General features: G+C 39.1%; 1 protein-coding gene across 2 annotated transcripts; it reads right to left on the reverse strand.

Annotated features, from left to right (window-relative positions):
* Positions 1-814: 814 nt before the first annotated feature.
* On the reverse strand, positions 815-21350 carry slc25a16 (solute carrier family 25 member 16). Of its 2 annotated transcripts, XM_084735359.1 has the most exons (23): positions 21044-21350; positions 20687-20812; positions 19736-19828; positions 19509-19642; positions 19267-19330; positions 18706-18827; positions 17662-17728; positions 17357-17519; positions 17146-17210; positions 9786-9904; positions 8261-8459; positions 8060-8141; positions 7852-7974; positions 7064-7170; positions 6201-6373; positions 5932-6078; positions 4198-4401; positions 4032-4118; positions 3404-3582; positions 3048-3169; positions 2500-2600; positions 1348-1518; positions 815-1135 (listed from the first exon to the last, which is right to left on the reverse strand). In XM_084735359.1, exons 2-23 carry the CDS (start codon positions 20778-20780, stop codon positions 956-958), a joined length of 2796 nt encoding a protein of 931 aa, XP_084591485.1. In that variant the 5' UTR covers positions 20781-20812; positions 21044-21350; the 3' UTR covers positions 815-955. The 2 variants fall into 2 exon arrangements, with proteins under 2 accessions (XP_084591485.1, XP_084591484.1); XM_084735358.1 differs by lacking the exons at positions 815-1135; positions 1348-1518; positions 2500-2600; ... (9 more) ...; positions 8261-8459; positions 9786-9904 and adding an exon at positions 14736-15798 and having other exon boundaries at positions 17142-17210; positions 21044-21180.
* Positions 21351-22035: the final 685 nt, after the last annotated feature.

The following is a 22035-nucleotide window of genomic DNA, read 5'->3' on the forward strand; positions in this document are numbered from 1 at the left end:
AAAAAGAACAACCAAATAAAAATTAAGTTACTTTTAATGCTTTGTGTCTTTTCCAGTGTTTACTTATTAAATCATACGGTCTGAATTGAAATGTCATGTTAACGTGATTTGTTAGTGACAGTGGCACTGCTACAAAATATTTGAAAAGGTCAGTGTTGCATGATTATTATCGGATGTAAATCAGTTTAACGTTTTATTCAGAGGCGGCAGACGTCTCCTGTTTTGCAGTCCTGAGAAAGGAGCAGATAGAAATGGCACAGGGGATACAAATGAAAATATTTTAATTGGCAACTCTATGCAATTTTAACCAGTTTTCACACAAATAAGTCACACAAAATCAGTTTAGAAGCAGAGCAGAGGTTTGCAAGTTGGCTTTTTTTGTCAGCATCTATGCACTTGAATATATAGAAGTATAAAAATCACACACTCGGGCCAAAAGAGTTTTTCTAGCAGGGTATGTAGACAGCTCGGTAATATCAGCAGAACTTCATTGAGCTATTTGCAAAATATTAAAGGGATGACTCATCCTCAAATCAAAAATAGATATTTTTCCTCTGGCCTGTACTTTCATCCATCTAGACTGTTTTGGCGTGAGTTGCAGAGTTTGGGAGATATCAGCCATAGGGATGTCTGGTCTCTCTCCAGTATAGTGGAACTAGATGTCACTTTGCTCGTGGTGCTCAAAGTGCCAAAAATAAATTTTAAAAACTCAACAACAGTGTCTTTGCATAGATCTTGTTGTGAGCAGTTTCATGTAGGAACTACTTTCTGCATACCAATCTGTGAAAATCATACATCTCTAAAAAAAAAAAACCTAGATGGATGAATAGCACCACAAGCCAGAGTAAGAATGTGTTGTGTTGATTTTGGGGTGAACTATCCCTTTAAGGAGGGGCAGGATAATCCCCCAAAAGAATTGCGTTTTTTTGTTTTTTTGTTTTTTTTTTTTTTTTACTCAAACAGCAACACTGTTGGGGATTTTGTCAGGGGACATGTTGTAGTAAGGCAGCTTCTTTCCCTCATTCCTCTTCTTGATGGAGCTGGTTATCTCTGCCAGCTGCTTCCTGAACTTCTCCATGGCCGCCTTCACCGGCTTCTCTATGAAGTGCTCATCAGGATACATGCCCAGGTACAGCTGCAGGGGAAGAGAGGAGACAGATCATTCAGCCTGAAGGCACACTGCAGGGAAAAACAGGACTTGTTGACGCAGAGACAAGCTTCTTGGGAAATTAGAAATTTTGTCCTTGTCGTTTCTTAAAACAATTCAATCTGTAACGAGACAAGTGTGTCTGTGTAAGTATGCGAATGAGTGCCTGTGTGTTTGGACACGGCGTGCCCTGTCTGCACCTCGTTCTCCTGGTACTGGCTGAGGGCCCAGACGGCCCCCAGGTGCCAGCTGGAACGTCCACGATCAGGGAGGCTCTCGATGATCAAGTTCACATCTGCCAAGCCCTTCTGGTTGGGAGGGGGCTTTCGCATGGTGGATGGAGCGTTGGGTATCCATGAGCACCAGTCATACTACACAAAGTAAAACAGCAAAATACTGCTTACACCTTGATGCATCAGTATTAAAGGCATAACATACAATATTTTCTTTAAAAATCAATGTATAGGCTCATATAATTTGATTCACTAGAAGCGTGTGATGGCAGCTTTATTTGCAGGGACCCTGCGTCTGCCTGTATTTTCTTATTTCCTAATTATTTTTCTGTGTACGCCTACTGATTGTACCTTTAACTAATCTAATAATGTCTTCTAATAATATATCAAACACAGTGCCATTTTTCTGCATCACCAGTAGTTTCACCTCGTGTGGAGTATTTTTATTGTTGCTTTGCACATCACAAGTAAGTCTCAAGTCTTTGCACTCAAGTCCCAAGTTCTGAACTTTGAGTCCCACACAAGTCATAAAGCGCTTTTCACCAAATGCAATTTTAACAACAGAGCCACGAGTTACCATTCTTTGTACAACTTTAATTGTTGAACAAAATTGAGAGTTGCATCACTATCTGTGATTTTCGACCCACAGATTTTGTATATAAGTCAGGCCTCCCTAGGGGTGTATTGTGGAATTTTTTTTCCAACTTTTCTACAGAAACTAATAAATGGCTTGGAAATGGCTCTCAAGTGCAAGTGAAGGCACAAGTCATTGGTGTTTAAGGACCAGTGTGAAGGATTTAGTGGCATCTAGTGGTGAAATAGCAGATTGCAACCAACTCCCCTGACAAGTGTATAGGAGAAACTACAGTGGCTGTGAAACTTGCAAGAGTTACCAAGGTAAGTGAATAAAAAACACAAAGATTCTTATTTTTAGGTTATTATACATTAATGAAAATACTTAAATTATTATTACATTCAGTTTCTGCCAGTAGATCCTCCTAAACACTACACACTTTGGTCAAGTTGCAAGTGTTTTTTTTATTTTTTAATCTTACCTTAAATCAGTATATATTGATATAAAGATATTAAATGTCAGGTTCCTGATGATATTTCACTCACCTGTCCAAAGTTGACTGCTGCATGCTGGGCTGAGGCAGTGAACACAACGACGGTCAGATACTCTATCAGCTCCTCGCGTGATTTCACGGACTTGGGAAACTCTGTGTCCAGATTGTTGACAGACAGAATTGACAGAGTGAGTTTAAATCTTTACAAAACACATTTTTTCTTTTGCAAGAGTTGCTGAGTAAAAGATCTTTGCACAATGCACTCAGACAGGTAATGGATAATTGCAGGAAAGGTATTACAACACTGGTGAGTGACCCCACTTCCTGCATCCAATCTCAAACCAATCATCTATGATACTGTTCCCTGTCGTACGTGTCTTCTCCAGAAAATCTCAGAACAATGAAATATTTAAGAGGACTGAGCTGCTTCTCTCCTTGAGAAAAGAAACTTTACATTTTGGTTAGTGATTGTTGTTGCAAGCATAAAAGATTTTCGCACATCTATCAGTCTCAGATGCAGGTGTGTTGGAAAGTGTCTTTCTCGAGACTGCAGCGCTGAAAGAAAAAATATATAATAGGACGTCAGTAAAATGTACCCACCACAGTGATCGAAGTCCTGCATACCGAAGCTGCACACATCTTTAACAAAGGCCTGGATTTCTTCATCTCCCTGCACCACCTCATCGCTGGTGTAGTAAATACGCACCACATCAGACACAAAACTGCCAGAGAGAAAACAGGACAGCAGTCACACATACAGGAAAGAAAGACTGCTGCAACTTCCTTCTCTTTGAAACCGTTTCACTCACACACACACACACACACACACGCAAGGGCAGAAAATGTTCCTACACCTCTCACCGTCTATCCTTTGTTATGACTGTTTTCTCTCCCTCAGACGCACAAACTATTCATCAGTGCTGTCTACAAAAACTCTTAAAAAGAGTTGTTCCCACCTCTTGGTGGCCTCCCACACCATGTAGCCGTCGTCTCTGTAGAAGTAGGTGGGCAGCTCCTCCTTCTTGTCCACATTGCGGGCTTTGATTTGATCCGGGAAGCACAGAGACCTGAAGGTCAGAGTCTTCATGGCCTTCTGAACCAGCTGGACGTGACCGCCTCCACCTGTTGCATTGGCCTTGATGAGGAAGGAGAAGATACGGCATCATTATCACTCATGTCACTCATTATTGCTGCAGCTAATGATTGTGCTTTTGTTCCCCTGTTTCTATGTGTGCATGAGCTTAAGTGCCCATTACTGAATGTACTGTGGTCTTTTTAGTTAGAGGAAATGAACAGGCCTTTTTTGGGCTTTTCCAGCATCATTATTTCTTCATAATTTGCTCATTTTTTTATTTTTGTTTGCTTTTCACTAAAATATAAAAGCCTGTAATTTAGAAAATAATAAAGACTGAGTTGAGTTTGTCATGTTCTGAAAACCATATTATTGTAACACTGCTTTTGCTGACGATTCTTTTTCTCCATCCTTTGCCTCTTTTCTAATGTATTTTTCATTTATTTTTCTCTCTATTTAACCAAAACAGTCACCCCACGCCTCTCTCACTTCCCTTCTGTCCACAAACTCACCTTGTCAAAGATCCCGCACTCACAGATGAGCTGCTCTCTGGCCTTGGTGTTGATCGCGATGGTAAAACGAATGTGTGGGATAAGGAGCTGGGAGAAAGAACATCAATCCATGAATTAATCGACCAAATAGTAAAACGATCAATCAATAAATGAGTCTGAGTTTTACCTTATAGACAGGATGAACAGCAGGGAGCTGCCTGTACATGGCAATAGCAAACACCTCTGTCATCAGATGTGTCTTGAGCAGATGTGTGATGGTCTGATGGTGCTGGAAGTCAGCCGAGCGGACCCAGATCTTCGCCAGCAGCCAGTCGTACTGACTGTCCGTGGGCAGGAAGATCGGGTTGTCTTCACCTGGAGTCTGTCCAAGCTGGAAAAGACAAGATGAGGAGAAGCAGGAAGAAGAGGAAAAGTGAATTCATACTGAAATGTCAGCCAGAAAAGGAAGAGTTTCCCTCATGGTATAACATAAACCTTAGTTTAATCTTTAGTGCACAGGATGAACAAAAAATGCAATTGTGATGCTTGATTTTAGTGCAGCTTTTGATGTCACTGATCACGACTCTCTCTCTGTCTTTGATGGAACGTTTTCTGTCTAGTTGAAAGCAAACTGTGTTTTTTAACATAAGCTTCTTAGAAATCAAAGCTGTATCCTGTGGAGTCCCACAGGACAGCTGCCTGGGGCCATTTTTATGTTGCATTTTTACCAGTGATTTGCACTGTGTCCTGGAACAGGCAGATGTGGTAATACAGACGGTATACAGATGACTCAATCATGTTCAGTATTGTGTCAACATAAACCAACAAAAACCAAATGAAGTATTAGTCAATGGATTAAAATTTTATTTGTTGGTGTGAAATAAACTGATCTCAAATGTGTCCCAGACAAAGTCCACTGTCTTTGGCACCAGAAGAATGTTCAGACTCATAGAGCTGACAGAGAGCCGACCATATTGATACTGTAGTTGTAAAAATGTGACAGTGTTTTGGTATCATGCAGAAAGTCTCCCCCTGTGTTACACCAGCTATTAGGAAACATGTATGGTTGTGTGGGCCTGTGCAGATAAACAAGTTGAGGCGAGATTCACATCTGGTCTTCTTATACTTGCCAGACAGGCAAATGTGGACATTAAACCAGACTTGGTCACAGAGCAACTTGTACAGACTGGTCTATTGTGCAACTGACTGACTGACAGTCCTGCCCCTTTTTGCTCTGTGCTCAATAACAGTTGAGCAAATCTAGTACTTAGGTACTTAGCTAACTATTTAGTTAGCATTTTGCTAACATTATCTAACTTAAGATGTGAAAATATGTCACTTTTACCGGTCCCACAGTTATATATTTTAGCCATCTTCAAAATTAGTTTTCTTTTCAGCACAGACGAGCTGAGCACATAGCATATCTAAGTACAGGAAACAGGAGAGGAGAAAGTTGACCGAGGTTCGGCTGCGTGTTTAGTTTAGACTTACAAAGGGTCAGTTATCAGACTAGACAGATCAGCATGGGTCATCTTGAACTTACTAACCCAAAAACAAGTCAACTTTGAAGTTTGAAGTAACTCATTACTTACACACATCAGAAGCAGTTACCTACTGAACAGAACTTAATGATCACAGAGCAGGAATGATGCTATCATGTTTTCATGTTTTGTTTTGGGATTTAAATGAGCTAGTTTGTTTGATGACCTCCATACATGCAATGTTTAAGGTATCTGATATTTTGATTACTTTGACTTTCAAATATGTCATTTTGGGCCCGACTGACAGGAGTCAGCCGGTGTTTGTATGTCTGTTGACATGTCTGTGGACACGTGTTTGAACAATTATATATGGACCCCATGAAGATTAGCAACCACTGCTGTGGAAGTTAATGGGGATAAAGAATAAAGAATGACTGTACCTGTATGGCGATGGGCAGGATCTTGTTCTGAGCGTTCTTGTAGAGCAGACAGATGGGAGCTGCCAGGTACTGCAGTGTGCATGGGTCTGTCCTGTTAGGAGTGATGCCGTCTATCACCTCGTAGTCAACTATGTACATGTTACCTGCCTGGGGTCACAAAATTGATTGACATTGTACATCAGTGGGAGAATTAAAGGGGGCAAAACTTTATGCTGGAAATGGAAAATGAAGAGAAATAGGTTCACAGAAACAGACACAACCATGTATACCTCTATTTCCTCCTCCAGAGTGAGCTCTCTCTCCAGACTGACAGAAACCATCTCGTGAGTGACAGGAAACTTGTCAGGAAGTTTGGTGCACTTTTTGATCACTACGGGGTTGCAGCCATTCAAAAACTGGTACCCAAACATGAAGTCCTCCTTCCAGTGTTGCATCACATACTCTGGATGACATGATGGACATGGTGCGGCATGACATGACATGACATGACATGACATGACACGACACAGCACAACAGGGATGTAACAATACATCAAATATTGCAATATTGAGCTAAAAAAAAAAAAAAATCTTGATACCGTACCACAACTGTGTTTATATTTATTGTGCAATGGCATGATAATTATTTATTTTATTATTTTTATTAAAGAAATGCTACTGACTGCTGCATTGTTTTGTTTTCTCATTGCATATACATAATTCAAACATCCACTACCAAAAACAATTCATGACCATTTTTTGCATATGCTTAGATCATGACTGGCTACTTTTATTTTATTAAAGAAGTACTTTTAGCTAACAAAAAAAAATTAATAAAACAAAAGAAAGAAAGTTGTCATTCTTCTTTGTTTTTTAATAAAGATAAAGAAATAAAATATTGTATTAGGGTCGCAAATTTTTCTTAAGCTTATTTTCTCCCATTAGTTACGTGACACATTAATTAATGAAGTATAAACAATTTCAACACACAGAATAATAAAACAATAAGGCTCTTGCTTCAAACAGCTGCTCATCTGCCTGCCCTTATTTAAAAAACATAGATTATCGTTTATGAATTTTCAATCGGTTTAAATTCTTAACAGCAATTATCGTTACATCCCTAATAATGTAATACAATATATGTGAGGCTGACCTGAGATTGTGTTTTTGATTCTCACAAAGATTCTCTCGAAGTCACCGAAGTCACTCCAGGAGGACTGGAACATGTGCATGAACTGGTTCACAAACAGGTTCTCTATTCTGGAAAGTCATAATTATCATCATTCTTACACTCATCATCACTATTATGCTTGTCACCACACTCACAACAACAAGGTTAAAGTATCTGAAATCAGATGCATTTTGGTGCAATATGCCAATGAAACACTGCAATTACTGTCACATTGTAAATGTTGGTATGATAAATTTTGTAACAAAGAGCAGCATTAAATGCAAACGCACTTGAACAATTTCTGTCCACAAAGCATTTCTGTGAAGAATGTTGGTAGATTATTGTGGTAAATTGCATTTCCATCTCAACCACTTGTCCAAATCATATATTATTATACATCACTTTGAAAGTTTGTCATTTTATGCATTTTTTTTTTTTTTTTAGCTTTGTCTGGAACCACTGCATGATGCAAACAGTTGTGTGTTGGATCTGTTTTGTGTTACTGTATCTATGTGTAGGCTCACAAGCCTGCATGAAAGCGCAATGCAAATGTCCCTGGTGATAAGCACACAATGATGCCTCTGTTTTCCAGGTAATCCTGAGCACAGAAAATAGAAGCATGTTATCATAGCAACATGAAAGCCTTGCATTGAAAAACACCTCCGAGGTTACAGCTGCACTGACTCACTCTATTCTGCACTGAGGGGCGTCAGTTGTAAACTGTAAACCTGTTTACTACCTTACAGCAGGCTGTTAGAGGAAGCACATACGCCTTACTGTAGTTCAGCACAAAGTCCACTCCCTTCTCACTGTCAAACTGGATGTCCCGGGGCAGGTCCCTGTGTCTGTTAGCATCTATGCTCATAGGAAAGCCTGGCTGCCACTCCTTCCACCTGTAAAGGGCAGCAGAGTTATTAGTGAGCATCCTCAGCCTCCTGTAACACACAAACACAAACTGCATGTGTAGAGTGAACCGGCCTGTATGTTTTTCTCCTTGTGTCCAGCTCTTTCTGTCTGTGCTGCTTCACCAGGCTGGTCTTATCATCCTGAGGCAGATGTGCTACAACACACACAAGACACAGCGAGGGATGAAGCAGACATTGTTGTGTTTTTGTGCGGCACACTATGACGGATGAAAGAGAGTGGACATGTAATCTGTTGGGCAGCTGGTGACTCTACCTCTTCCATCCCGCAGCACCACTTCCTTGTCATCCACCAGCCAGCGGAAGCAGGGGAACTCTAGATAGTCACCAGATGGTGTCTTGACTGTGATGCATCTGCAGTGCCAGTCATCCTGCACCCAGTACTTCTTCTTTTCAAGCTTCACCAACACAAGCTCACCCAGGTTCTCCTCGACCCTGACGTCATAGGAGTCCACCTGCAATACAATCAGTGGCTTAATCTCAGGTTCTCAGGCTTTTTCCGGCAGGCTGCACTTCAGAGCCGAAAAAGTGCACACACATCCATCCCACATTTTTTTTAATCAATCATTAACAATGAAAGTGGAAGCAATAAAATACTGAAGTTCAGCATGATACGCAGCATCAGAAAACTGGTTTGTCTTCCCTACATAAACTGTATTCATACAACTTAGTTTCACTCCATATTTTTCTCCTGCTGTCCACTCCACCTACAGCAGCTGACCAGGAGGGCCCACAACACAATCATAAAAACTAAATAAATACACAGGATTTGCTGGAAAAATTGTTTAATATCAACAGTAAGTGACACACACACAGGGCCTATGTGAAAACAGCAGTTCACTTAAATTCTCACAAACACATGTTGCTTTTGGACATTTCACACATAAAAACATAAAATATTTCACTACGGAAATTTCATGAGTTGTTCAGTTGTTCAGCTGAGTCATGTCAGTAGATTTGTGCCTGACAGGAATTAAAAAAAATGCAAAGACATATGCAATGCATAACATATGTGGGACTTTAGCATTTTATATTATGTTGTAATTCAATGAACTGTCTTTTCAGGTTTGCATTGGACAAAAAGCAAAACGCAGATCTTAATTTTAATGGTAAGACTTTAGACAAGCCTTTGCTTAATTTTATTTATGTTGATCTAATCTAATAAGTTTTTCTTGTGAAACACAATGTACTAATGTACTAACTAATCTATAAAGGTTCTATATGAATGAACTTTACTGATGTGATATCTATTATTTGTAATTTGAAATAAAAGTTGTGACAGTGTATCTGGAGCTGATCTGTGGAGGATAAACTGATGGCAGCAGCTTTATGAGTCAAAACTTAATTTCAGTGACGATGTAGAAGGTCTCACAATTTTTTTTTTTTTTTTTTTGAGAAACTTCTCCAAAGTAGAAAAGTGCGCAACATATCATAAAGGACAACAAACCTGCCCTCTGAACCTTATTATTGTTAAAACTTTTACTTTATAGAGGATACTAAATGAAAAAGTGTTTCATACTTTCCATTAAAACATGCTTCATGTTAACAGCTGCAACATTTTTGTCAGATTTCTTTCATCCAAAAGAGGATGTTTTTTCCTCACCTCAATGACATTGCCATCTCTGTCATAACTTCCTCTTTTATCTCAGTACACTCATTGTATGTGTATATATGTATATATGTATATATGTATTGTTGTTCACCACTAATCTGAAGATAAAAATGACTGTAAATGTCACACAGTTGTCCTAACAGCTGTACAGCAGTAAACCATCACTTACCGCCCCCCTTTCAAAGTCATTGTACAGAGGTTTGTCCAGCAGTGTCCTCTCGCTGCACCGCTCCGTCCCCACCAGTGTAATGTAGATATAGTCATCCGTCCCTGCGAACCATTGGCACCCTGTGGAAACAGTCACTGTGTAAGAAGGCATGGTGGTCCCAGAAAAAAAAGTCAAAATGCCCTCTGAAGGCAAAGAAATCTGAAACGTCTGTCACTGATTACACTTCTCACTTCTCCCCATCTCTCTTGCACAAACAACCAGAACGTGTGTAATCATATGGCAGAGGGAGGTGCAGTGCAGGATGTGGAAGAGCTCCCCCCCCTCAGTGTTACAAGTGATATCCACTCTCACACTGTAAATGAGGTCAGAATATAATACCACTCTCCTTCCTTCATGTGTTATCAATAGTGATCTCTGGAGTACAGACATGAACGCGGGCACAGAAAGAGCTGTCTCGTTCCAGGAGACGATATCAAATTCATTCATTCATTTATAGAGGCACAAAAGACCCAATTCCTGCATCACAGACAGAAACAGAGAATGACAGGGTTTTCATTTCTAACTGTATTTACCTGATATGATCATGAATCAGCAAGGAACACGCAAACATCTTTTACACATCACATTTACCAGTCAAATCAGTATGTGACAACAACAGGCAGTGTATTCCAGGTTCAGTGAAATAAATGCAAATGCATCATAGAGTCCGTGTGGTTTTACAGAAGAAACATCAGCAAGGGTTTGTACGTGTCAAACTCAAAGTGCAGAATGGAAGTAAATTGTCTCTGCTTCAAACGTTCATAATTAGTACTATTTATCCATCTGGATTGTTTTGGTGTGAGTTGCAGAGTTTTGGAGGCATCAGCTGCGGAGATGTTTGCCTTCCCTCCAAAATTATAGAGCTAGATGGCTCTTGGCTTTGAAATACATTTGAAAAATTAATCAACAATGTACTCAAGATGATCTACGGACCTTATTGTGAGCAATTTCACATAAGAACTATTTTATCTCTACTGAATGACACCCGCTGCATGTATCACTGTGCAGAAGGAAGTGTGCATCTACTCATGGACGAGAGGTTACAGTTCAGCCAAGGAGGATGCCATTAATATTGACATTGCACATTGTCACAAGTACGAGCCTCTCGCCCACGAGTAGATGCACGCTTCTTTCTGCAGGGTGGTATATTTGACAGGTGTTGTTCAGTAGAAAGAAAATAGTTCCTACATGAAACTGCTCAAGACAAGTTGTGCGATGGAGTGCCATCTACTTCCATTACATTCGAGAGAAGGCAGACATCTCTTCAGCTGGTATCTCAACAACCCACACTGAAAACATCTAGATGGATAAATAGCACTTAAGTGCAAGAGGAAAAATATATTCTTTTGATTCTGGGGTGAACTATCCCTTTAAGTCACTTGCTGTCCCTACTTGCTCAATTAAAAACAGTTACATTCAAAGAGAAAATAAAGACACAAGAGTTGGTTCTGTTGTAAGAAGGTGACATGTAATGAAATTCAGACAGCACTTATAAAAAGCAAAACAGGCAAAGAGAAAATAAAACTGACAAACATTAGAAAAAGGCATTTTCATTGTTCAGTTATTCAAATTTATGCATCTTCGTTCAGTCATATCTAACAACCTGTTAAAGTTTGTTTGCATGTATAAATTCTGAATATTCGTTATTTTACATAATTGTCTGTTGCACTTGCAGCGAGCAGCAGGAACAGAGCTGATCTGTTCTCTAAACCAAAAGAAAAAAAAAAACTGTCAATAACGAGGAAGGATCATGTACATGAAACCAAACATGGTAATAAAAGAGCAGTAAATGAGAGCTTCTGTACACAGCAGTACTGCAGATGAGTGAGTGGCACCATAAAAAGCAGAACCGTTACTGAAAACTATTCTTTGTATCCCAAATGGAAGCTGCCACTTATCACCAGCGAGAGCGTGTGATTATGCTCTTAAGCCCAGGCAGGTAGGCACAGTTGGGTACTGGAGTTTATTTTCTGTTGCATACACTTGGCAATCAAGAGTTGAATCGAAGACTCCTGTTTACTCACACTTGGAAGAATTATATGTTCAGAGATTTTAGAGTTTTGTTCAACAACTCGTTCACACACAAGGCGTCGAACTCTTTGGAGCGATGACCAATTATTAGAAGAAAACAAGTCAAAAACAGACTAAATGTAATAAATCTCCTGGTTTCGGTGCTGTTTGTATTATCTATTTTGCAATTTCAATGGTGTCAGTTTCACCAAAATCAGATCTATAATTAGCTTGTTATGTTTTCTTAATATGCATCATAGTTCTTGGGGTTTGCAGTTCTTGCGAAATTTATCTGTACTGGTTGACCTGTGGTAACCATCCAGCTAAGATGCTAAGAGATTACTGAAGCCTTTTCAACAACTCACTTCCTCTGCAGCAAATATTTTTTTTCCAGTAGTTTCAATATTCTAAGCAAGTAGTATTTGATGAATCTATGTCAATATGATTAAAGAGCAACTTAAAGTTAAACTTAACTTAAAGGTCCAGTGTTTAGGATTTAGTGGCACCTGTGAGTGAGGATGTAGATTACAACCAACTGCATACCACTCACATCACCCTCCCCTTCCAAGCATGTACATGGAAAAAAAAAAAGTTGTGAAAGCTCAATTGTTTCAACTGTTTTCAACTTTTGAAAATATCTAAAAGAAAAAATGAATTTCTCAGATTATAATCTTTTGTTGAGATGATTTACTTTACTACTCTTCTATGGAAAACTTGAATCTCTGAGTTTTAGAAAAAAGTAAATTTTTTATTTCAAAACTTGCTGAGAAAACTATTTAAAATGAAACTAAATAACAATTAGTAATTCAAATTTTTTCAATTGCAACCATTTATTGTTTGTTTATTTTTTGGGAGTTTCTAAAACTTTAAAGATTCAAGTTTAATTAAGAAAAGTAAATGATCTCAATGTAAAAGTACAGGTCTGAAAAGGCTTTTGAAGTTTATGTCAAAACTTAAGAGTGTTACTTAAAACTAAAATTTAGTGAGGACAGATGACTTGAAACTATGAGTTTCCTCAACTTTTTTTTTTTTTTTTTTTTTTTTACAGTGCATGATATCTACAACACTTCCAAAAAAAGGTAAAAAGGCTGCATCTAAAGCAAGTGTTTGATTTGTCTGTTCTGGGCTTTTGTAGAAACATGACAAAACAACATGACAGATACCATGGAAAAGGACCAACACCCTCTGTGGACATCAACGGGTCATTCCAAGGTAACAGAAGCAGAACTACTCTTATTTTCAGATGATTATACACTATTGAAAACATTCTTATGAATATTATATTCAATTTCTGCCTCAGTCTATCTATAGTTCCCTAAATCTTACACACGGGACTTTAACACCACCTTCACAAATTAAATAAATGCATTTGAACTCTGACACAGTCAACCATTCCTGCTACCGAGCACCCATTGATGATCCTGCCCTCGATCACAGCTCTGGCAGATCATTTCTCTGGCCTCCCCCTGTCTAAACCAACGTGTTTCATCCATTTTCAGATGCTTTAATGTTTAGATGTAACATCTGATGATCATCCAGAATTCATAGACTCACAGCTTTATGTAACTGAGAGACAGAATATAGGATATGAACGAAAGGTAGTGAAGGTGGAAATTTGCCACAAACACGATAACACTGTAAACTATTAGCTTAAAGGTAAAAGAGGTAGCATTGATACTACTGCCATGCTCAGTTGCACATCTGTCATCTTTCAAACTCTATACTGTCCAAATGGCTGACAGCAGACTGTTGTATTTATAAAACCAGGCTGCAGGGCGGACTATAGACACGGCTTCAGTTCAAGGGGTCACAAGCCAAAAAGGTTGGAAACCACCGTTGCAAGTCATCTGTTTTTTTTTTTAACCGTGATCGGGCTGAGGCATCAACTGAAGCGTGTAGAGAAACTCTGATAAAACACATTAATCACTCTGGTGAAGTTAAGATACTGAATGCAAAGGAAGGCAAGAGGGTGGAAAAAATGACAAACAAGTGATGAGGAACACTGGCAGTGACTTGAAGGCCTGCGGTGCGAAAGTGATTAAACAACACTTTCATTCAATAATGAATGTTTATCCTTCCTGGGACAGTTACTGCCAACAGCTTACTGCCAACAGCCATACAGTAGCTCTAATAGTAGTCGAAAATGTTGGCTGAACTGGGTTAAAAAAAAAACAAAAAAAACCCCACATATATTTAGAATTTACTCACTATCTGACAACTTGCTTTTTGTTAGGCAAAATGTAAAAAATGATGAAGATCTCAATTTAACTTAAGAGATGTATGAAATTTGTATGAATGTTGTGTTCAGCTCTGACAGTAAACAATTAACAATCTATATTCAATGCTGCCACCCAGTGGCAACAAGTCGCTAAATCAATAAATACAAAGAAAAAGCTACAGTGATGAAGTGCAAATTTCTCCTGAGTCCCTCCAGACATGTCAGACCTACATCCATGCTGACATCTTGAACACTCTTAAGAACGCTGAGCATCGATATACACAGTTCAATATCATCAAAGCTACAGGCTAAACATCTGAGTGCACATTAACCAACATACAAAAAAACAAAGATTTTTCAGCAATTGAAAATACATTAAGTAACTGCTCTATTGAAAGTTTGGCAACTGAAATCTTGTCCCACTTCGGTCTCTGCATCTTAAAAAAACTGCAGAGGAACTGTTTTATCTTGATTAGAGCTGCAACAATTAGTCGATTAATTGATGAGTTGTCAACTATTATATTAATTGCCAACTATTTTTGAGTTGTTCCTTCAAAACAGTTTGTGGTTTCTTTACTCTTCTGTGACAATAAACTGAATATCTTTGTCCCCAAAGATATGGGAAACAGTGATCAACATTTTAAACTATTTTCGACATCTTACGAATCAAACAACTAATTGATTAATTGACAATGAAAATATTTGTTAGTTGCAGCCTTAATCTTGATATTTAGATTTGTGTAGAGAACAAAGGCAAAGAAGCACAAACAGCAACTCCTCTGAAAGTTACTGAAGTGTAAATTACAAATGTAAGACAAATATAAGACACACTAAGCCCTGAATAAAGAAAACAATATAAATCATCAGAATATGTTAAAATTCCAGCCACCTTTCAACAATAACCAAACCTTCCCTCACCAAGTTGGTAAAATGGAAGAAAATATGATAAACAATAAAGAAAATGTCTACTCATCACAGAGTTGCCTTCGTAGTTAATAAACAGATTAGATATAAACTGCTAATTTGATCATTGCGAGCTGGTTTCCATCTTAAATTCACTTGGACAGGTCATGAAAAAGACAAGCTTGAGTGTGGACATCTGTGTTTTCTGTGCGGATGAGGGGCTTCTACACAATCAGAGGGCTGTCGTGTTGTTGCCAACAACATTATTAAAGAGCATATCATTGCCCCAGGCCATCCAACCGACCGGGCCAGACCTAATGTGCCGCTGCCTCACTGTATCCATGGAGACACTGATGAGGGAGTTGCTCAAATTCAAGCCACATGTTGAGAGCAAATCCTCTTGTTGGAGGTGGCGAATCACAAGAACAGGAAGTAAGAGGGAACGAACCACGACAGATGTGGAGCGTCTCACTATCTGATGTCCAGTTTCCCTTTTCGGCATTAACTGGCTTCCCCTGTGCCTTCACTGAATTCAGGGAAAAGGCAACTCCCACACTTTTTAAGGTTAAGACGTAGCGAGTGAGCCTCAGATCGCTTCACAGAGGAAGCACTGAGGTCGGTCTGCGTGACGACATGGATCGTCCAGACGGGTACAGGTGAAGACTTGGAGGATATAAAAACAGCGACTAGTTCAGATGGAGGACCTGCTTCATGAACTCATAGGTGGTGAAGGCCACGGCCTGGGAGGGGACACAGCGGATGTAGTTGAGAGAAAGGCCTCGGTACAATCCCTTCTTGATCCCATACGTGTTGTACACATACGTCAGGGTCTTACTCAGTGATCTGTTCAAGTGCAAGACAAGAAATTATACACTTTTTATAATTAAAAAACAGAAAGAAACAACTATTTATGTTTTTGCATTTTGTGTGATAAATAAATGCATCACTGCAAATTACAGAGTAAATACAAAACTGAAATAATCAAAACAAAAACAGTTTAAAATTATATATATTCCATGATGCAAAAACATAGTAATTTAATTTCTAATGGTAAGCCTCTCTACACTCCTACACACTATATCTTTGTTTCCCAGGTGCTATTTTTACTGTCTCCGGGACAACGGGACAGCCTTAAATTTGAGTGCTGATTACAGTCATGATAAATCAACTGTTGCTGAGGTCCACCTGCGCTTTGGGCAGCTGAACCCTGTTGATGAACAGCAGCCATATTAACACAAAAAAAAACAGGCAGGAGACAAATGACCTTGTACAGCACTGATGTATTGACTGAACCTTGTGAATGCATTCTTTAGAAAATCTCAAACATCAAGTTAAGACGATAATGCAAGAACAATGAGCCAAGTTCAGACCGGTATTTGAACTTGCAAAAGTATGAGTGGTATGTTTCCTGTAGTTTTACAACTAAGTTTTCTATTGTGATGCTTAAAGTTTTGGCTTTAACATTTTCTCTAATGTGTACACACCCTCCATAACCTCTGGAATTTTCTCTCCAGTTGTGATCAAGCCCCTCATTAAAGCCCACTTATAAAACCAAATGTGGAATCACCTATTTTAAGAGGGATCTCCTCAGTTAAGCTCCAAAACACTTCCTGAGCTCCTTGTGCTTTTTCTGATTAAAAAAAAAAAAACATGGACCCCAAGCAGAGGAGAAGAAGGGGGATACAGGGACCAAAGATTATTTATTAAGGAGACCTTATTACAGTGAAGAACAACTTGCCTGAGGTACACAGGTTCACTTTTTGAACAACTCCCCTATTTAGAGATGCACTAATGACTTCTTCAGAGTGGATGTGAGTGCCAATTAGCTCTGTTGCTAAAAGAGCGTTTAACCTATTAAATCGTGAAATTATGAAGTTAATCACTACTGTGTGTGTTTTTAGTCTATTATCACATATAAGATTACAATTTCACTGCCAGATTTCCAAATCAAATCAGACCACAAGAGCACAACACTGAAGCACTTTCTTCTTTCTTTCTTTGTTTTGTTTTCGTTGTTGTTTTGAGCACTAACACACATCACAGCCACATTTTCCAGTGATACTAATGGCAAAATATTAGTCTTACCATGTTTTATGAGGTACACTGCACACACTGACAGGTGTAATGTACAGCAGTACTTTATGGTAAAACAGACTATGGAGAGAAGGAACATTAGTTATACTTACGCGCATTTCTCAGAGTCAGGAAGCACACCTCCTAACTGCATTCTTCTCCTCGCCACATCCAAGGGGTATCTGGTGAGAGGAAACACAACGTAACACATCGACCAACAATAAATCTGTGGAATCAATAATAAACTCCAGCCAGCCCGCACCAATAAACCATTTATGCATGTCGTAAGCTTGAGGCTTGTTGGCTGCCTGCCAGCGACAGTACTTACGATATTGTCTGAGCGATGGCGCCAGCGACCCCTCCACAGAGCAGGTTGACATGTGGTTTCAGAATGAGGACATCGGGGTTGTCTGAGGAGGGCCGCCCCAGCATCTCTGGGAAATGCTTCAAGCCGAGACTCTTCAGCGTGCCAAAGGTGAAGAATGAGAAACCTGGAGGATAAAAATGGGTAGGGAACAAAGAATCAAGCTAATGCAACACAAATAACAATGGGTACACATGAAGGAGGTCATAATAGGCACATATTAATCAAAGAAGGGTAATATCTCTATGCAAAATAACATCAGTAGTCACCTGCATAAGGGGCCATTCCAATCAGTGTTGGGGTAAGTCCTCTATAGAAGCCCAAGATGCCTCCCTCCTTTCAAAAAAAAAAGAAAAACAGGTGTGATTACATGATACTGACAAAAAAAACAAAAACAAACTTGCATTGAAAGTCATACAGAGCATTTCATTTTCATGCATGTGTTTTCCACAGTCTTTCCAAACCAAACAGATAAACAATACAATAAGATTTGGTCGGTATTATAGTAATAAAACACATGTGCAAGTATGTTGTAGTAAGCAAGATAGAAACAAATCCAACACAGGACACAAGACAAGACAAGACAAATATGATAAACCAAAAGCAGGACCAGGAAAAGACTGCGACTATAGAAATATAATGAATTAATAATGAAATAAAATATATGTATTAGGGCTGCAACCAGCAATTATTTTTCATCATTGATTAATCTGTCGATTACTTTCTCGATTAATCAATTATTAATCGATAGTGGTTGGATGTGTAAAATGTCAGAAAATGGTGAAAAATGTTGATCGCTGTCCAAGCTGACGTCCTCAAATGATGCGTTTTGTCCAAAACACAAAGATATTCAGTTTACTGTCAGAGAGGACTAAAGAAACCAGAAAGTATTCACGTTTGAGAAGATGAAATCAGAGGACATTTTATTTTATTATCAAAATAGTTTGAGATTAAATCAATAATCAGTTAATTATCAATTAATCGATTAATTGATGCAGCTCTACCATGTATATAATCAGAATAGCAACATGAATGCTAAAACATAAAGCAGTTGATGGTCAGCGTATTGCCTGTCATGTCAAAGTTTTAATGTTGCTTAAATACCTGATCAATCAATCAGAGATACCAGGGAGGTCCCATGCATACTCGAAAATCATCTTGCAAAACTTATTCAGGGAGGCCCGATTCTTGTCAGACTGACAAATTAAAGACTTCTCTAATCCATAGGACTCACAACTTTCATGCATTTTTACTGAGAAGCTACAACATTTGTGTTACAGACTGCGTCATTTGTTTGAGGACTTGAACGTTACCTTAAGGTAGATGGTGTGGAAGGCATTGGCAATGCCAGTGTAGCGATGCTCTCCTGTCACCTGGAAGGCCAGTCTGGCTCGGATCACATCCAGAGGGTAGGTGCATATCACCGCAGTCATCCCTGCAAACACACAAGACCAAACATTGTTGAAACACAGTGTTTAGGACAATGGTTATGCTTCAGCATGATTTACTGAGAAAAAATAATCACATGTTGTGGCTGTCTACTCTGTCCACTGTGGCTGATGCAAGCAAACTGGCAGCCTGACCACTTCAATATCTTTTTTTAAAGATTCAGTAATGCACAACAACAAGGCAAACACTTACTTTCCTCATGGTGATGCAGTATTTGTCACATTATTGAGAGGTTTGTACCAAGGTGACAAACGTTAACATCATCTATGATTCAAGAGGTGCAAAAACAATGTTTGCTCTGCTAATAGTCAGTGAATTTAGATGAGAGGAAAAAGTTAGAGATGCAATGTTTATACCAGTACAGCGTATGATTTCCAACTGGTATTGAGTGAAAAGGCAAGTCTTATCAGTAAGATTGAAATTACCTGCCATAGATCCTGCCATGAGGCGGTGGATGTGTCCAGAGATCCCAATCTGTTTACTTAGCAGCTGTAAAGGCAATGTTATTATCAGTATCAGCAGGGAAGAAACAAAGGTCCACAGTTTCACCTATAAAAACAATTTAGACATAAAAACTTTTACTTCAGCTATAAAATGAGCATTATAACAACCTCTTATGAGTTTTACTCAAACCCAGGGTTATTTCACAATAAAGTGTGCAATGTACCTTTTTATAATTATCAAAGGCCATGAACTGGATGGCTCCATATGGAAATATCCTGACCATCATTGCCCCATTACCCTTGTACAAGCCAAGGTAGCCTTCTTTCTGCGGCACAGCTTTGAGAGTGGAAAACACTCCTGCACAGAAAGGTCAGAGGTTTCACTCATGTGGCACAGATGTGTGAAAACAAACACTGATTGGTTTTCCATGTATGGCTGCAGATGTTTTACCGAGGTGTTTGTAATGGGGGTTCTGCGCTTGAAGAAGAATCTTGACTCTGTCCAGAGGAGCGATGGTGGTCTTGGCACAGCATCCTGCTACACCTAAACAAAAACATCAACACATTTATTAATGAATATACAACCTTTCATGTTACCACTGCAGAATGATTGGTCAAGTTTTTTATTTATCTTGAGTGAAATGGGCCAAACATTTAGAGGCAAGATAGACTGTTTAATAAGCATCTATTCTGAGTATATAGTAAGTTCCAGTCAATTATTTATGAATTCTTTTCTACTCAGTGATTTTCATTGTTGTTTGAATATATGTACACTGGATTAGAGTCCAGGCTTGTTTAAATGTATGATGTCTTGTAAATATTTTATTTATTCATTCAAATAAATCATGTCAACCCTGCATCTCTAAGAGAAAGATCAGTCACTGTCAGACAAAATCTGCGGAACACACGATTCATACTTTCAGTGTAACGTATAGGGATAAAGTATGAGAATAATAATTGATTTAGATACAAAATACCCATATTCTCAAATCAAACAGTATTATATTGCACTGTGTTGAGAAGCTTACAACGTTGTTGAGTAAGAGTATTTTTTCTTTTCTGTCATGTGCTGGTTTTGTCTTTATTATTGTTCTTTGAACTAAATTCTGGTTTGCTTGCCAAATTTCACACTGGGGTCGGGAACCATTGTCAGCAGAGGAACAGTATCTCCATAGCTGGTGGACATTGATTGACTTCCTAAAGTAAAGGTCAGCAATTGCAATTATTAGTTTGTTAAACAAGAAGAGGTGAAAACTATAACAGAGGAGAGTTGACTCAAAGAAGGACAAAGAAAAGCTGTTCAAGAACTCCTATAATTTATTTAGTGTAACAACCATATGCCCTCAGATTGAGTAAATCATAACAGAGCTGAAACCGATGGTACAAACGGATCCGATCCTACCTCCAGCTACAAAGGAGCGGAGCCAGTAGTAGTCCCTCTTGGCAGGGGTGTTGCTGATGGCAGGAGGTGAGGAGACCGCAGCCTCCGATGTCATCCTTCCTGCTCAGGAATCTGCCACATCCATGGCTACACAACATGGGAAGATGGTGTTAGTTTAAGGCAACATAATCACCCTGGCAAATATCTCTATGAGTAAACAAGACTGTGGTTATTTTTAATTAGTCGGGTGTAAGGTTGATAAGTTGTGATTAACTGTTGATGACAGTGGCCACAACCAGTAACATTAGGTAGATTTAGCAGAGCAATTAACATTTAAACAGCAACACCGCCAGCTCTCTATTGAAACGCGATACTTACAAAAACTCAAAACTGTTAGGTGCACAGAAACAGCAAAGTGGAGGGTTGGTGTGCTGAAATCTGTTCAACAAATCTGTCTCTCCTTCGCTGAGATGTCAGCTTCTCTCGTTTCCTTGTCTCCTCGGGATAATCCTGGCTATTGAACTGTAACGTTACCATAGACACTGGATAGTATCACACCGGGAAGGTCGTCGTTCACTGTTTCGGTTGAAAAATATGAAAAAAAATGTAGTTATAAATGATTCTGAGGCACTTTCACGAATCACGTAACCACAGTCGTGTCCTTCGTCTGTAGACCGCTGTAGACGACTGAAAACCAGTCGCGCGTCAATGACGCAGAATGACGTTGGCCGAGGTTAGGACGGAAGAGGGTTTATGTATAGAAGGGAACCCCAGACCCGCGAAAGACATCGCGAGAGTTACCGCCGTAATCCAAATAATCAGCTTTTGCCAAGCATTAGAAAGCGTTGTCTGTCCTCAGACTTACCCAATTCTTTAAAAAAAAGCATTATCCTATTATAAAACATAATATTCTACTCCATGATTCACAATAAATAAACAATCTATACAATTCTCGCGAGAGTTTTTCAACTCAAGGTTTCCCTTGTAGACACCACCGTGGAGGAGGAGGAGGGGGCGACTTGTTAGCGGAATAGTTTGCAATATCATATATTATCGTCAAATTTATTACAGCGTAGATCGCTAGTTAGATGAATTTTACCTTAAGAACATATGAATATGGTAAAGAATGCTTAAATGTTCTGCGCATTCGATGTAAACACGTTTTTTTAAAAAGCTAGCTAGCGTGCTAACATTAACGTACAATAAAGTATACATATCAACTGGCGTTACTTTGATGATCCGTTAAAATAATTTTTAGCACTCTCTTGCGTCCACCTGCTAAACCACACTGTGCTGGGAGCAGTGGTACAAACGACAGCTGTACTCCAGTCCAGGTTTTCCCGTCCACTCTTCCCTCCAGTGCCGACGAC

Source organism: Lutjanus erythropterus, chromosome 14 (assembly GCF_056507025.1).
Source record: "Lutjanus erythropterus isolate fLutEry1 chromosome 14, fLutEry1.hap2, whole genome shotgun sequence".
In the NCBI taxonomy this organism is placed as follows: domain Eukaryota; kingdom Metazoa; phylum Chordata; class Actinopteri; order Lutjaniformes; family Lutjanidae; genus Lutjanus; species Lutjanus erythropterus.